We start from the raw sequence: 17,041 nt of genomic DNA on the forward strand, positions 1-17,041 counted from the left end.
CTGGAAGAAGAGAGGAGACGCCGTCGGCTTCTGTCGAAGTGGGTCCATTTTCACTACGATTGGAATCGGGCCTCTGAAGTCCCTGGCTCGGTTTCTGCTCGGGACAGCTGGTAAGGCCACTTTTCTATGAAGAAAAGCGACCAAGTCCACGAGTGGTCGATTGTGAAACTGACCAGCTCTCCCTGGCGCTCATGCTCCGTGGAAATTGGAGGGGCTCGGTGAGTTCGTTTCTTGCGGGCCAGTGGTAAGAACACACGTGTGGCCGGCGCAATCCCGAACACGTTTACTCGGGAGTAAGTCCCAAAGAGGCTTATTCCCCAGTTACCAGTTCGGACTGCGGTGTAGTCTTGAACTACAACTGAAATCGGAATTGTTCGGGAGGGCTGAAGCGAAAAGACACACGCCACCTACCCGCAAGTAGTCAAGTAGTTTTCCGTGAGTCTAGGGAAAGGGATCGCAGCCTCACGTGCCTTCTTTTACTGGCTGGCAACCGGATCCAAAATTCGCCGCCCTGGAAAGGAAGTTCTCAGTCAAAGAAACACATTCCCAAGTGACAATCACATGTTAGATAGACCATATTATCCCAACCTCATTCCAGAAGAATTAGACAATAGGTTAGATAGATCAATGGTCTTATACAGTGTAAATCAGCTCTTCGTGGACCAATGGAGAGTATAGTCTGTGTTTTGGTGTAAAAGGCTGGGAAGAGGCGTTGTTGTTGTTGGGTTTGTGGTCCAGGGTTTGTTTGTTTGTTTCGTTTGCACGGAGAGCTCGGAATACACAGCCCTGCGTGAAGCCAACCCCCTTAGGGATGGTTCACATTCACATGTAATTTATACACGCGGTTACTTGGAGGTGTCTGTGTGAACTGTAGACATGAACTTAACACAGGCACTTAAGTCCATATGCATGAACTCAAACAAAAACAAACCGGCCCCACCGAAAAGCAGGGCCTTTGAGGGGATACGAACATTCTCTCTGTAGTGTTAGAACTGTAACCGTCCTTTCACACGTGCGAGCCCTCACTTGTTCAGTCAGCGGGAGATGAACAGGCGTGTGTTTGTGAACCCTTTGACTTTAACTCCGGGCGAAGTGAGTGCCATCAAGCAGCGGTTGTGACTGATCAGCCTATCGCTTAAACAGTCAAACCCTATTCATGATTACTTGGAAGTAGGTCTCACTTCAGTGGGATTTTCTTCCAAAGGAAGTCTGCGGCCATAATCCTCCGACTTCTAAACGAGGCGTTTAAACCATCGGCCTCCCCCCCCCCCCAGACATACACTTGGCCGCATTCACAAATACTTTTCTTTATTATTGCTGCGAGGTAGTCGGGATGCAGTCTCCGCTTTGTCTCTGGGTAGTATCCAGCGTTAGTCCTACTCATAGTAGACCCATGGAAATTAAAGACTAACTTGTCCCATTCACTTTCATGGGTCTACTCTAGACAGAACTAACATTGGATACCACTCTCTGAGTATTGCCATGAAGGTTGCAAGACTCTCTACACTCACTTTGGAATAAGTCCCCTTGCTTGAGCTGATCCTTCTGCTGCTGCATAGGATCCCGCTTAAAGTAGGACGAAAGAGCTGAAGGACAAGGGCACAATCCTATGCATGGTTAGACAGAAAAAAGGCCTTCAGCTCCCATCATCCATGACCATTGGCCATGCCGGCTGGGGCATGCTGGGAGTTGCAGGCCTTTTTTTCTGTCTAACCATGGATAGGATTGCGCCTTAAGCCCCTTGACTGGGTACAATATGGGGAAGTGTGTGGTTCTGAGGAGGAAACCAGTCGAGTAGCCTCCCCCAACTTTGCGCCCTCCAGATATTTTTTGGACTGCAACTCCCAGCATTCTCAGCCTGCATGGCCAATGGTCATGGATGGTGGGAGTTGTAGTCCTAAAGTCTGGAGGGCCCCAGGTTGGGGGAGGCTGCGGTAGGCCTACCGTGGGCAGGAGTGCCTTCGCTGGTATGGCTGGACCTCCTCTGGTTGGGGGGCGGGGGGAAGCGGCTGAGGGAAAGGAGGGGAGTCCTGTGGGCAACGGCCAAAGCATGTGCGAGCGGGGCACCTGGACACGTTTCAAGTCCCGATTAGCGATGTAAGGGCCCAGGGGGAACAACCCGGGAAAATTCGGGGAGGACGGAGTTTTTCTCATCCTTCTCCCCCGCCCCCGATTTTTTTCTGGAAAAGAAACAAAAAAAGGGGTGGAAGGGAAATAACTTCCCCCCCCCCGCAATTTTCTCGGGCCTTCACACCTCTAGTCCGGTTCACAGCAGTTTGGGATGGGAGTTCCTTCGCCTCCTTCCACCTATTGGCAAGAATAAATCGCAACATCGCCACCACACCGCCATCGACAGCGCCTTTGCTGTGGTGATTAAAAACACACACACGCATCTGAGAATAACTACATATTTTCCAGAATCAGACATAAAGACAGCTGGTCCGCGATGAGGGGTGGGTGGGAATCCAAAATCCACAGCCGGGCAAAACCGTTGTTAGGAGCACCATCCAAAACGCCGCAACTTCTTGTTCTCTTTGATCAAAGCTGGTCCAGGCCATCCCAACGCACCCCCATCCCCCAGCTGCGCGCCTTTGGCAGGCGGACCTCGGCTCCCGGGAGCCGCTCGGCGCGTAGAACTAGTGCGGGATCGTCACATGTAGGCAGGCCTGTAGCCAGGAGTGGACGGGGGGGGGGCTGCCCCCCAATTTACAAATAATTAAAAAACAGTTGACAATTTTGTCTTTAAAAGGCCTGCAAACCAGGCGAAGCCCCCTTACTTTGGGGGGACCCCCGCCACTCTAGGCTGGCTATGTCCCTGCATGCGGGCGGCGATGGCCTGGGGGTGGAGCGCGCGCGCGCTCCCGAGAGCCCCCCTCCAAATGCTGGGGGAAAGGCGGGGGCGCCCCCTTCGCTCGAGTCTCCCCGGAACCCTAAGCCAAGCCCCGCGGGGGCTTCCGCGGCTAGGGCGAAAGGCGCGTGTGGCGCGCCCCTTCCCCCCCCGCGCCCCCCCCTGCGGGATCAGGGAGCCCTGACGTGGCCAGGCGCTGATTGGCCGGCGGCCGATAGGATCTCGGCGGCCAGCAAATTAAGGCGGAGGCGAGAGGGGGGCGTCGCATTGCCCCGGCAGGCGCGCGGACCGGGCTCGCCTGGCTGGCTCCGCTTCCCCTCCGCGGAGACCGGACCGCTGCCTCGCCTCCGTCCGCTTGGGCAGGAGAAGCGGGGAGCGGCGCAGCTGGGCCCCGGCCCGCCGCTCGCGTCCCTCTGGGGCCCGGAGCAGTCCCGCCGCGCCCGCCTGCCGGCTGGCCCGGGAGCGCCCGCCTGCCTGCCTGCTTCCAGCCGTGCGCCGGCTGGCGGGGCGGGCTGGGCGCGGGCGGGCGAGCGGGGCCGGGGGGGACCCGGCGGCTCGGCGCGATCCTGCGCTCGCGCTCGCCGCCCTCGCTCCGCCGCCATGGAGTACAGCGCCTCCCCCAAGCCGCAGCTCTCCTCCCGGGCCAACGCCTTCTCCATCGCGGCGCTCATGTCCAGCGGGAGCTCCAAGGAGAAAGAGGGCGCCGAGAACACCATCAAGCCGCTGGGTAAGTCCCCGCCGCGCGGGCAGCCTCAAGAGCGCGGGCCGCCCGAACCGCGGGAGCGAGGCGAGGAAGCCCGGGTGGCTGACCGGGCGGGCGCGGGGCGCTTTGTCTCGTTTTCCGTGCGTCTGACTTCGTGTGCTTCTCCCCGTCCATCTGACTGTGCGTGTGTGCGCGCGCGAGTGTGCGTGTATGTGACTGTGAGTTTTGGTGATGCGTCCGTGCGAGGGTGGGTGTGTGTTTCGTTCATCTGACTGTGTGTGTGTGAGTGAGTTCGTTTGTTTTTATTTTGGTCTATCTGGCTGTGTGTGTGTTTTCGCGGTGCGTGAGTGTGAGTGTGTGTGTGTGCGTTGTGTATCTGGCTGTGTGTGTTTTTTCGTGTATCTGGCTGTGTGCTTTCGTGGTGCGTCTGCGTGTGTTTCCTGCATCTGACTATGTGTGTGTTTTCGTGGTGCGTCTGTGTGAGTGTGTTTCATGCCTCAGACTGTGTGCGTGCGTGTTTTCGTGCTCCTGACTGTGTGTGTGTGGCTTTTCCGAGGCGATCGATCCAGAGTGACTCGCGTAGGATGCATGTGCTTGGGCTGGGTTGACATCTGGTATCTCCCCCCCCCCCCCCGGTCTGTGGGCGACTCGATCTTGTCGATGTGACCGAGTTGAGTGGGAGTTAGTCCCAGCTAAGTGTGTGTGTGCTTTTAGAATCGCAGCCTTCCGAAATACTGACTGATGAAAAGCTGCACTTCTGGTCCCCATTGGATTCGAGGTCTCGGCTGTAGTTGATTCCAATGGTCCTGGAATTGGAACGGCCATTTCCAGTGTAAGGCATCAAAACAAAAATCGGATCGAACGTTTGAAGTACCACGGAGACAAACGTTTCAAAAGTAGTCTGGAACCAGGTGAAGGATCCAAATCTTCCTAAAATGGAACTGAGAGTCCCGTTGGGCCACATTAAAGAACTGCAACTCGACACATTCTTTTGGGGGGAGCAAGTCCCATTGCACACGGTGGAGCTGACTTTCGAGTGGTCGTAGATAGGGTCGGGCTCCAGTGCCATACAGGAAACTGCTAAGTGGGAAAGTCACAGCCGCAGCCTAAGAAAACTGGGCTCAGTTGGCTTTTCTTTTTGACCTCTCTTCTTTCTCTCTCTCTCTTACCAAAAGAGTTTAGGACCAACCGTTTCGGGCCATCTGTCTGGAGAAAGCACTTTTGACAACTTTGGGAAACAGCTAATTGTAGTTGTAAAATTAGCCACAGGGAAGCTGATGAAGTGGGATCTTCTTTTTTCCGTTCTTTTTCACTTCCCACAAGATCCGTTGTTTATAGGGGCTTGAAATCTGCTCATGGCACAGGGGGAGAGAGACCGATCCACGCAACCCGCTTAAAGCAGTTACTGGGAATCTGATGGGCCTTTGTAAGGTTGTAGTTCTGCCACCATTTACTTCACAGTAAGACGGCACAATCCCATGTATATTTGGCTGGAGGCACAGTGGACACAGTGTGACTTACTCCTGAGCAAACACGAGTAGGATCGCACTAGAAGGCCCATTTAGGTTGGTGGGACTGCTTCTGAGTGAACGGACAAAGGATCGGGCTGTCCTTTCCTGGATAGGAGTTTGCATTTTTTTAAAAATTAACAAGGTTTGCCCCTGAATAGATGCCTGGCAGGAAGAATGTCTGTAAAATTATTGGGATTCCTTTCCGGCTAATAGCCCGATCTCCAAACTGCGTTCTGCGGCTGTGATCCGGAGTGCATTACATAGAATTGGGTCCCATTAAGCAATGGAAGTGACTTGCTTTCAAGTCAATACGCTTAGGATGGTGGGGGGGTGATTAGATGTTAACACAGCTGAGGGAAGAGAAGGGGGTTGCTTTCAAGCAAAAGGCCAGTCCCCACCGCAGTGAAGTCGGTGGCAGAACTTCGGCAGGTTCTGAAATGCAACCCAAAGGCAAGAAACCAGTGTGTTTGAGTGTGATCCTAAAGTAAACCTCCTCTAGTTTGCGTTGGTGGCAGCCTCATCCTCAACATGGTTACTCTCAAGCAGCCCCCCCCCCCCGCCGCCGCCACTGCCTTCAATGGAATTGCTTCCTGATAAACATGTTGATATTGCAGTTGTATATTGATTACTAACACACAGTTCCTAAACATTTTTTCAAACCTTGGAAGTAAGTCCCATTTCTTCTCAAAAGAACTTGTTTCCAATCCCAGAAGTTACTGTGTGGACCCAAGGATTTCCCCTTAAACAGTAATTCAGGCAGAAAATTTCTTCTTTAGCCTTCTTGGTCTCCACCACCACCTTCTCCTCTTCTTAAAATGTATACAGCGTCACAAGTTCATAGATTTATTTTTTACAAACCATAAATAGAACCCTGCCCCAGGGATCGTACAATTATCTGGAAAAGAGCAAATGTTTCTCTTTGTCTATTTATCTTAAGATACTATTTTATGGACTTCGAACTTGATCATACTTGGAAAACAATCTTTTGTGGGGCACTTTTCTCTCAAATATATATTAATAAAAGCCCTTCATAATTGACCCGTATTCTAATGACTTTCGTGGGTTTCCTTTATGGCTGTTTTAAAAACATTAACTAGGGAGCAATCTGCTATACATTTCTCAACACTTCTCCCTTCTGTTTAGACAGCTTTTCAGCCATGAATAGAAATAATGCAAGCTTAAGCAACGACTTTTATCTTGGCTAATAAGTAGGGGAGAGCGAGAGATCCCACTTGAAATTACTGTGTTAGAAACTGATAACGTAAACAAAAATGAGCAAGTTTTCGCTTTAAAATGGAGGCAATACATTTTATCCCTAGCCATCGGTTGTCGATATATTTGCTTATGAAGCTTTCGCTCCTAAAATAGACCCGTTTCCCATTCCAAATGTCATACTTCAATAAAAGACGTTTGAATAACGATTCTTTAGGAAGTTTGATCAAGAGAATTTGTTTAATGTTCTTCACAATAGCGAGAGTTTAGCGAGAGCGGAAGGGAGTTCGCAATTCTGTCTTAACGCGGTGGGGTTATTGGCATGGATGTGCTTTCCCACAGGCGCTTAGGAAAACCCTGGTCTCTTTTCCTCTAGTAAATTTCCTTCTAGTAAACCCTTAAATAAAAATAAGCAGAACAGTCAAGCTCAGGACTGAAGACTTTCAAACGACCAGACTTTTCAGAGCTGCTAGGCTAAATCCACTAATGACTAAGATGAGCAACAGGAGATTGTGTGCGTGCATATCTCTAAGGGTTTTGTTTTTAATTTGTTGGATCTCTACTTGGGAGGAAACCTCTGGCTACTCCCTTTAAATCTAGTTGAAGTTGATGGCACTTAACTTAGCGTCCCAAATCGACTGTGTGGGTAACATTGAAATGACTGACTTAAAATGTCAGGAGGAACTTAAGGCCCATTTATTTCAGTGGGGTCTACTCTAAGTAGGACTAACGTTGGATAGGAGCTGTTAGCTGCCGGCTTTCTTCTGCTGGAATAATAGGCCCAACTTGCCTTCCGTTCTGTTTGGTCCATTTCCCAAACGGGAGACTTCGGCTGAATCTTGTGCATCCAGAAGTGCCTTAGAACCGGATTCACGGAAATGCTGGGCTCTGCTCGGAGGCCAGTTCCATTGACATCAATGGGGCATCCACACTTCGATCTCTAGGTCGGTCCAATTAAGCCCAGTGGGGCACTGTCACGAGTTCAGGGTATGAATGAATGTCCAGACGATTGTTTTAAGACCCGGGGGAACGATTGTGGTCCGTTAGATCTGGGGCAGAGTGTGGGAGTAGAATGGGACTGACTGCACAATCTCAGCATTTAAACTGAATGCCCTCGGGATATATCGAAGGATCTCTGTATGGCCGTGCGAGTTACTCAGCCAACCTGTGGAGGGCTTCTATGGGATGTTTTGTGCCACCTGTTTGCTTGAATAAAAATTGGTTTCTGGAGATTCCAACTGTATTTAAGAAACCTTGAATTTAACACTGCGGGGCTGACTGTATGGGATGTCCCGCTGACATGATGTTTGAGACGTTAGCACTTCAAACAAAAATTCCCACGGGACAACCCTTTAAAGTTCCTGCAAAATGCGTGCCTGATTCTGGTCGTAGTCCTGCAACTATTGCAATTAATTTCCTTGCGCGGAGGTGAGGTAGTCCTTTAACGTTGTTGTTGTTCTAAAACGGGCTGCTAAAAGTTTTGACATCAGTGGGACTTCATTCCAAATAAAGTCACAATGGCCGAGAATTTCTCCCGAGGAAGCCACCTGTCACTTTAACGGGATTGCGCAAGAGGCGGGTCCATTCATTTCAATGGAATTTGCGCAGGAGAAATCACTGCTGGGTATCCTAAACGGGGTGTCGGAGGAATATGAGCGACCATCTTCTGTCCCTCCAGAAGTCTAGGTACACTTGTATTTCTTATTAGTAGCTGTATACTTTAGGACAGGCTGTTCTCAACGCTGCTGTTAAAACGATGCGCAACTCCGGAGTTTGCGCTGCCTTTAGCAGTAGGTTTTAACAGGATTAATGTTGGTTGTCTTCAGCGGGGTGGGGAATTTCGCCACAGCGTAATTCGAAATGTCGTGTTCCGAGTCCTGTGGGACTGAAGCTCACTGGAATCAAAGACCTTTGGCCGAAAAGGGGGATGCGGATCAGGGTTGGATCCTGTCCTCAGGATTTCCGAGAATCCGAGTGAGAGATGGGTGATTTGATCGGCTTGCTGATGAAGTTACAAACCAATAGGCTGTCCTAGACGTTCTGAGGAGGAGGTAACCCTTAATCGGAGGTAATACTCGGACTGCACCCTGCCCAATGCGCATAGATTTTCAGCGGCGCTTGAGTCTCAACACCCCCAAACCGAATCAAGTTTTTTCTTGGACGTAAGGTCGCAATCCCCCTATACACACTTCCCTGAAAGCGAGCCCCATAGAACTCAATGGACCTTACTTCTGATAGACACGTATAGGATTGTTCCGTTCTAGCACGATGTCTACTCGGAAGTAAGCCTCATTGCGTTCATAGGGCTTCCCCCTCCCCCAGGAATGTGTGAATACGATTGCTCTCCTAACCTCACTTTTTTTGTAGGGCTCGCTTCTCTCGAAATGTGTGGTTCGGTTCGCGGCCTTACACGGGACTAGTTTCGTTGAAAGTGCATATAAGAGAGAAGTGCGAGCGCGTTCTCTCCCAGTCTCTGTGTGTGTTTTCTCTGGCATTTGGTGGGTTAAACGCTTTGGATCAATCCTGATCCCGAAGTTTACCTAGGATCGGCCCAGTTAGTTGACGGGGTCACCTCCTGCCATTCTGGGCAAGTTCTATTTGGGGTTTCCTTTCCCAAGTGCGCTGCTAATTGGGAGGACAGCTGAATAAGGTCTCCCTCACCACCAGGCCCTCTTCTCAAGTGGTTTCTTATTTTAAGGGCGGCAAGAATCGGGGCAATTTGACCCGTGCCCTGCCCTTCCCTTCCCTCAAGCCTGTGTCGTCCAGTCGAGGGGACCCCTGATGAGCTGGAAAGCCCAGGCACCACGCGGCAGAGATCTTCTCCTGCGTAAATCCCGCTTCAGCTCAGTGAGACTTCTGCAAGAGATCTTCCCCGCTCGCTGATGCTCCTGACTGGATTTCACAAGGAGCTGTTAATCGGTGCCCCCTTGTCTCCAGAACATCTTCCCTTAAGCCCAAAACAGACGTTGGGCGCAATCCTATGTATGTTTAGACAGAAAAAGGCCTACAACTCCCATCATCCATGACCATTGGCCGTGCTGGCTGGGGAATGCTGGGAGCTGAATGACTTTTTTCTGTCTAAACATACATAGGGTTGCACCCTAAATCTGTGCCTAGCACCTCTGTCTCTCCCCATTCCCGTTTTTACTCTAGAGTAGGTGCGGGGTCCCGATTCAGAACAGGACCCTAGTTTGGGGGGGAAGTTAAGGATCTGGATCGGGGCCCCTGGACCCTCTCTAGAGTAAAAACGCCGATAAGGGCCTCGCTGCTAGTCACGCATTGAAAATAATCGTTCCACACAAACCGCTGTCCTGATTGGATCGGGAACCCCAGGGCGCCGTAGTTCTGCGGAACTCGTTGAGTTATGCGCGCTTGCCCGCTCGAGGCGTTTTCTTCGCATCTTCTCCTCGGGACCTGAAGTTTTGGCCTTCCGCGCTCCAGCTGAGGCTGAACTGGGCGTCGCAAGAGCAAATCCGGTATTGGTTTGTGGAGGGAGATCTAGATTAGAACAAGGGTCAAAGGATCGTTTGATTTACTGGACCAATCGCCCTCGTAAAACAAGGGGCTCTCTTTGGAACCGCTGCACGTAGGACAATACCTCTCCAGGCAGAGCTGGTGGAGTCAGAAGTCAGAATAAAACCAAACTAAATTGTTGCGTGTCCACTTTGACCGGAAAGGATAGAGGCCGTCCAGTTCAATTAAATTTTACTGTTCCTTAGGCACTTATATCGGGAAAACCTCGACTCTCATGGCCCTTTTATCTATTTATATTTATTCATTCATTCATGACATTTATATCTCTCCACTCCTTTAATGAGCTCGAGACGTCATACGTAAGCCGTCACCCCCCCAAACTGTATCTTCACAACAACCCTGTGAAGGAGGTTAGGCTGAGAGAGAGCGACTGGCCCAAGGTCCCCCACTGAGCTTCATCGCTGAATGGCAATTTGAACTTGGGACCCTCCTCTCCAAGCCCGACACACTAACTACTACCAGACCATCCGACCTTACACGTTCATTTCAACAGTAGCTGAAATTTATTCCATTTCAATTACCCTTTGCACGGGGAACCAAATCACAACCGGCGGAAGCTACATGGTTCGTCCATCGGTCACAAATTGGAAGCATGATCACAAGCCGCGCAATCCTAAGCATGTTTACTCAGAATTAAGGGCCACCACTTATTCCTTTGTAGGAATTTGTAGCTGGAGTTAGGCACTTTTAATTTTTGAGCTCAATGGGAGGAAGTTTAGCGCGTGCAATTCAGAAGTCCCATTGAGTTCAATGGGACGTTTTCCCGGGCAAGTGTGGATAGGATGGCAGTCTAAATCTCCCGCTGAAATCCAAGGGTTGTAAAGGTGCGTTTAGTTTGTGTTCCATGTTATTTCGTCCATTGTGCTTTGATTTTGTAAAAGCACACATTTAATTACTTACCCTCTAATTCTCAACGTATTTAATGTGCAAATGTACTACAGGTGTTGACTGTGCCCTGTAAAATTTCTTGTCAAATAAACCAGATTTGCAACCGCGTTTTAAATATCTTTACCTAGAGGTAAGTCCCACTGAGTTCAATGGGACTTCCTTCCAAGAACGTCTACTTCGACCTTTCCGGCGCAATCCTGTCTAAACGTGCATAGGATCGCATCCTAATGGTCGTTTTTATTACCCTCCCCCCTTAGTTTAAAAAATAATGTATTCCTCGCATTCCATTTCGAATTCACCTATCCCGCATCCATCGCTGTTTTCAAGGGAGGCAGGTACAAACTCTTTTGATCTAAAACGTTTCTGATCAGCTTGTATCGAAAAACAGTACGCATTTTCAAGGACAAGCAATTTCCAGCACAGGTACTCTGGAGTTACTTCGAGGTTCCAGGCCTGGGTGAGGTGGTAAACCTGTTCTTGGATCCTACCACTACAGATTGCAAGGGAAGGGTCACATGATTGAAAGGTCCTCTATTAAAAAGCAAAAAATAAAATAAAAAATTACACATAGAAAACTAGATGTTAGGGCGAGTGTGGGAGGCCCCCCCCCCAGCTAGTTTTCTACCTGCAAGGGTTTTTGTTTGTTTGTTTGTTTTTAACGAAGAGGAATAAGTAATATCTGCCAACAGTCTGAAGTGGTACAACCCAGGCCCGGGTTTATCATCTCAGGGAGAAGGCAGTTAAATGTCTTGGGTACTTCTCCAAAATACCGTCAATTCTACAAAACCATCACGATTTCTTTCTCTAAATGGTGTCTGCATCTTTCTTGCTCTTCTAATAACGAAACCGTTCTGTGTAAATCGAAAGCCTGCATGATGGTCTTAAAGCCGTAGGCGCTGAATTCAAGGGGAGAGATGGCGTTTCCTTCTTCTACCTACTAAAATCTTGAGGACAGAACATAATAGAAAACTAGAGGTCGAAGGAGCGGAAGGGGAGGGGTTGGGGGAACCTTTCCATATACAACACTCCCCGCACCCTCTTTGATCAGTTTTAATTCCCAGTAATTGAAAGTGATTGTGTAGCCTGGGAGAAAACGTTTGTTTACTACAGTTTAAACACCTTTCCTTGTCCTGTTCATTTTCCCAGAGAAAAGCACACGGTTTGAACCTAAGACCCGTTTATTTTAGAGGGAGAGATATTTAAAAAAACAAACGAACACTGGTGCTTTACTTTCACACTGAAGTTCAGGAAGCGTAACTTTCGCTGAACCATGACCGTATTTTTCAAGGGTCTGCTTTCCAAAAGGGTAAATGTTTGCTCGCTCAGATAAGGCGAGAATGGGGGGAAAAGAAACCCAATAGTCTAAAGGCACAATCCTATCCACGTTTAGGCAGAAAAAAGTCCTACAACTCCCAGCATTCCCTAGCTGGGAGTTGTAGGACTTTTTTTCTGTCTAAACATGCATAGGATTGCGCCCTAAGCCTAGTTTGATTGTCTTGATTTTCTGGGTGCCTCCAGGCTGAGGCTATCACGGAGACGTTGTCAGTTTCGTATTTATCAACTTCATTTCTGGGAGCTGCGGATCTTTCCACATGCGTGTCAATTTCATTTCCTGGGTTATTGGCTTTATACTGGAATCCTTCCTTGTGGTTGTCAGTTTCACCTCTCTGGTCCCTCTAGCCGCCGCCTGGGCTGTCGATTTCTTTTCTTTAAAGCTCTGATGTGGTGACTGGTTAATTCATCAGGATCGGTCTTCTCACTAGGTTGTTGCCCTTTCTCTCTTGTCCTCCTTCCAGAGCAATTTGTGGAGAAGTCATCTTGCTCTCAGCCTCTGAGCGACTTGCCCAGTTTGGACACGCACGGGGAGTTCAGCAGCAGTAGCAGCCCCTCTTCCCTGTGCACTGAACCCCTTATCCCCACCACTCCCATCATCCCCAGCGAGGAGATGGCCAAGATCTCCTGCAGTCTGGAGACCAAGGAGCTTTGGGACAAATTCCATGACCTTGGTACTGAGATGATCATCACTAAATCTGGAAGGTAAGACATTGGGAGAACCACGGAGGGACTTGGTTGGGAAGTGAGACACGGCTTAAGAAGTCTTCAGCCTTAGCATGATATAGATGCTCGTATTTTGTAGTTGTGACTATACATGTCTACTCAGAATAATTGTTATCAGGGAGGCTTACTCCTAGGTAAGTGTGTGTAAGATTGCAGTCTTAAAGTAGTTGCTAAAGGAAATCCAGGAGGTGAGAGGGTGAGACTATAATGTTGTAGGACACAGAGCAAGTCGAATTCAGAAGCGAAAAAAGGAAGAATGTACCACGAGCTGGGTAATTTACTCAAAGTAGCTTGGGAATTTACCCATCCCATATTTGAAGCATCTGGGTTGTGCTAGAAGAACTTCCTTAATGCTGAAGGGGGGTGGGGTAGGGGGTGGATTCCTTCATCTCTACTCAATCAATGTCTCATCACTCCATCATGCCAGGATGCACTGGATGACACACAGCTGAATGTGTGAACTGCCACCACTGAAAAGGATTGTGTCTGAGTGTTGTCAGATGAGATGAACGCTTTTGTCTGTTTTTGGTCTGAGATGGCTGTTTCACACATGCATGTCATCAGTTGATATTGAAGTCTCTGAGAGTGATGAACATGCATTGTGTATCTGCCCTGATTGCAATGGTCTATGGCTGTAAGCAACAGAACATTTTTGCATCTGCCTTTATAACTCACAGTAGATGACTTGCAGATATTTTTCTTACATTAATGGATAATGCAAGCCAGCAGAAATAGACCTGTGCATCCTTCTTTTTCAAGGGGGTGGGGGAACTAATAGAAGATTGAAAATACTGTTGTTCCAATGCAAAAAGAAGCGTTGTGGTATTCTCTGGATTTGTTTGTTTTTAGTTAGCACTATTTAGCTAGTTTGGAATAGAGGAACACATTTGCCCTTTAACGAAAGCATCAGTAATGACTGAAAACCATATTCAACCAATATGATTTATGAACTAATGCCATTGTGGAGGCGTGGTGGTACAGTCTGTATGAGTGAGTGGAGGGAGAAGAGCACTTTACCAGACGCAATTTCCAGCCATCTTACTCTGTTACAGCAAAAGCAACAAAAGGTCTTGTGGCACCTTAAAGACTGACACATTCACTGCAGCATATAGGCTTTTGTGGACTAAAGTCCCCTTCATCAGATACATGAAGCTTTTCTGCTACGCATAGCACAGTATCCAAAATGTTCACTAAACAATCGGAGCCCTAAAGGGGCTTTGTAACAATGCTTCCATTCTGCCAATATTTTAAAAACATATTAACACACACACTTACACAAAGTTGTAATTTTACCATTGTAGTAACCCAAAATGTATATTGAAAGACGGAAGTCCAATTGTTGTGTGCTAAAAAGAAAAGAAAAGAAAAAGCTTCTCTTGGTTACAGCAACATCAGTGTTCACTCCCTGTAGAAGTCCGGTTAAAGCACAAAAGCTGGGATGCTAATCATATTTGGGAAAACTGGTATGAGGATTTATTAAGGGCACTCGTTTCTGTCTCACTGCGTCCTTTACATTTGGCTAGCCTAATCTGCAAAGTAGCAGTCCTGGTCTTAAACATGAAGCCAGAAGTCATAAGGGCTGCCTTCTCTGGAATGGCATGGTGTTGATTTAAAAATAAAATGACAGAGCCTAGAGCTGCCTGCAACAATGGGATCCCTTCTGCTCCTGGATTCTTCTGCCTGAAGCTCTACACTGCTTCATGGTACAGTCAGCCCTGCAAAGTACTTAGGACTCAATGGGCACTGCCTTCTGAGAAAAGGAGGACAATGTTGGGCTTTCTCCTGTTCGTATTACTTTTCTAACCCACCTTTCCTCCAAGGAGCTCATAGCAGTGTGCATGGTCATTCCCCCATTTTACCCTTCCCACAACAATCCTGTGAGGTAGGCAAGGCTCATTGAGAGTATAGGCTAATTTTCAAATGTTCAGTACAGACAGAGAGAAAACTAAGTTGGGCAAACAGCTGCCACCACCAGGACTGTTCTATTTTGAGCATGCAAAAAATCTGTCCTGTGTTAAGATACCGCTAGATTAAATGAGTAGGTTATACTTGGGGAGGCTTTTTTTTAAATGGGGATGGCGGGGGGGGGGGGAAGTTGCCTGAAAGATCTCTACGAAATAGCTTGGCAAATCTCGTTTCACTCCACTCCCTGTCCTGAGCTCATTGAGGCAAAAGCACAACTTCTTTCATGCTAATTCTTGAAGCTATTCACCAAGTTCTCTGGCGGATATTTCTGCGGTCTCACAACAGTCTCAAGGTGTGCTGGGTTATGGCACTCCCTGTTAGGAAAGGCATAATCTGTATTTCACTGTAAGTGGGAAGCCAAGAAATGACAGGTGAGGGTGAAAAATGGGGTATTATTTAATCTAAAATTCTTGCCCTGATGATCATAAACACTTGGAAGGAAGTCTCCCTCCTTCTTCCTAGACATTTGCAGATCAAGGTTTTCATAAGGCTGTTTTACATGTTACACAGAGGAAACCCAGATTTGCCACAGACTAAGCGGGGATCTGCAGCCAAGCACAACTCTCTGACAATTGTACCTGTGGGATGCAATTGTTCCTGTACAGAAATTTGTCACATTCACACTTTATGTTTTAGATCTATACTTAAAACCTGCTAAGTGTAGACACCTTTCTTTTACAAAAAATGTAATGGGTGAAATGACATTAGTGAAATAAATGCAGAGTTGTTGCTCAATAAATGCCATGGGATCTAGACAGCTCTTCTCAAAGTTATACTTGTGGGAAGACTGCACTTTCCCAGCACTTATGGAGCAATATTTGGTCAACTGGAAAATGCTCGGTTGTCTCCCCTTTCCATCGACCGACCGGAGCCGTCCCTAACCTGGTGCCCTCCAGATGTTGCTGGACTTCAACTCTCATGAACCCCAGCCAGCAGGGCCAATGGTCAGGAATGATGGGAGTTGTGGTCCCAAATATCTGGAGGGTGCCACGATGGGCGAGGCTAATCTACTGCCTTCATCGAGACAGGGTAAAGATGGGTGCGCGCGCACACACACGTGTGTGTCACCTTTTGAACTGTGTTGCAAAATCGCTAATGACTCAATTTCCAATGCTGCCATTTTGTGATTTTTTTTAAGTGTATCTTTATTGTCCTACTTACACTGCAATCCTATACATGTCTACTCAGAAGTAAGCCCATTGAGTTCAATGGGGCTTACTGCTGGGGAAATGGGTATAGGATTTCAGCCTTAAACATAAGGATACTTCAGTGTTAACAAATAGCATTAAAAACAGCAATGAAAGTAGGACTTACGGGATATAAACTGAAATCAAGCAAACAAATAAGCAAAGCCATCTTCTTCCCTTGTCTTTTAAAAATGTAGTTCTTTTAAGATGGTATGCTCATCTCCAGCAGTGAAGCATATCTCTATAGTAGCTTTGTAAATATGAATAGTAGCTTTATAAATATAAATATAAATAAATTATACATTGTAAATAAATTGTAAATAAATAAATATATTGTAAATAAATTGTAAATTGTAAATAGCATATCGCTATAGTAGCTTTGTAAATATATAATGGAGGTTGAACCTAAACATGCCTACTTCCACTCATCCCCCACTCTAGCAAGGTTCTCCTCAATTCCTCAAGTGGAAATAAGATCATGTACTACTGGCACTGGATCAGGGCCCGTGTATGTGCAGTACTGTGGGGTGGGGAAAATCATTATTTGCTTCAGATGCGATGTGAAGTAGAAGCGTGAATGGCTCTTGATTCTGCCACTCGAAAGCCCAGAGAAGGGATGAATGAATCTGTCACTTTTTCTTTCTCCCGCATTTGAATTTTTTAAATCTCAAGGCCTCTCCATCTCAGGCATGAAGAAATGCGTGAACTTTGGTAAATGGTTATCAAAAATGAGTCAAAATGAAATTCTTACCCTCCTGTCCAAATTCAATAGGTGGTGCAAAGTATTTTGGGTTGGCTTGCTCTTGAATGGGCAGTGAAGACCAATTAGCTTCACAAAAAAGCTGCTCCTGTGTTGATCCATATCAACTGGTTTGTTGATATGGATCAATACAGCTGTCTGAATTTTTGCATTCTCCTTGGGAGTGTGGAAGGGAAGGAAAGGGAAGGAACCTTTGCCATGATGAGCATCTGCACTTCGGAATTTACCACTGCACTGCGGGTGCTGTGACTGCAGTTTGGGCCTCTCACCATTTGCCCTCATTTTCATTCTCCACCGCCAGTGTCTCCATTCAACTTATTGCTTATTTGCTTCATTTCTTAATGTTATCCACAATCCCAGAGGACCCTCCATTTC

The 17,041-nt window shown here is 47.7% G+C and overlaps 1 protein-coding gene across 1 annotated transcript in view; it reads left to right on the forward strand.

Annotated features, from left to right (window-relative positions):
- Nucleotides 1–3,330: 3,330 nt before the first annotated feature.
- The window catches only part of TBX20 (T-box transcription factor 20), a 61,674-nt gene continuing 47,963 nt past the window's right edge, over nt 3,331–17,041 (forward strand). Inside the window, exons 1-2 of the mRNA XM_084860398.1 lie at nt 3,331–3,575; nt 12,493–12,733. Coding sequence (XP_084716524.1) covers nt 3,449–3,575; nt 12,493–12,733 — 368 coding nt within the window. The 5' untranslated portion in view covers nt 3,331–3,448. The remainder of the gene's footprint in view (nt 3,576–12,492; nt 12,734–17,041) is intronic.

This window comes from Heloderma suspectum, chromosome 5 (assembly GCF_057233095.1).
Source record: "Heloderma suspectum isolate Gila_16-S chromosome 5, 16-S_ref, whole genome shotgun sequence".
Classification (NCBI taxonomy): domain Eukaryota; kingdom Metazoa; phylum Chordata; class Lepidosauria; order Squamata; family Helodermatidae; genus Heloderma; species Heloderma suspectum.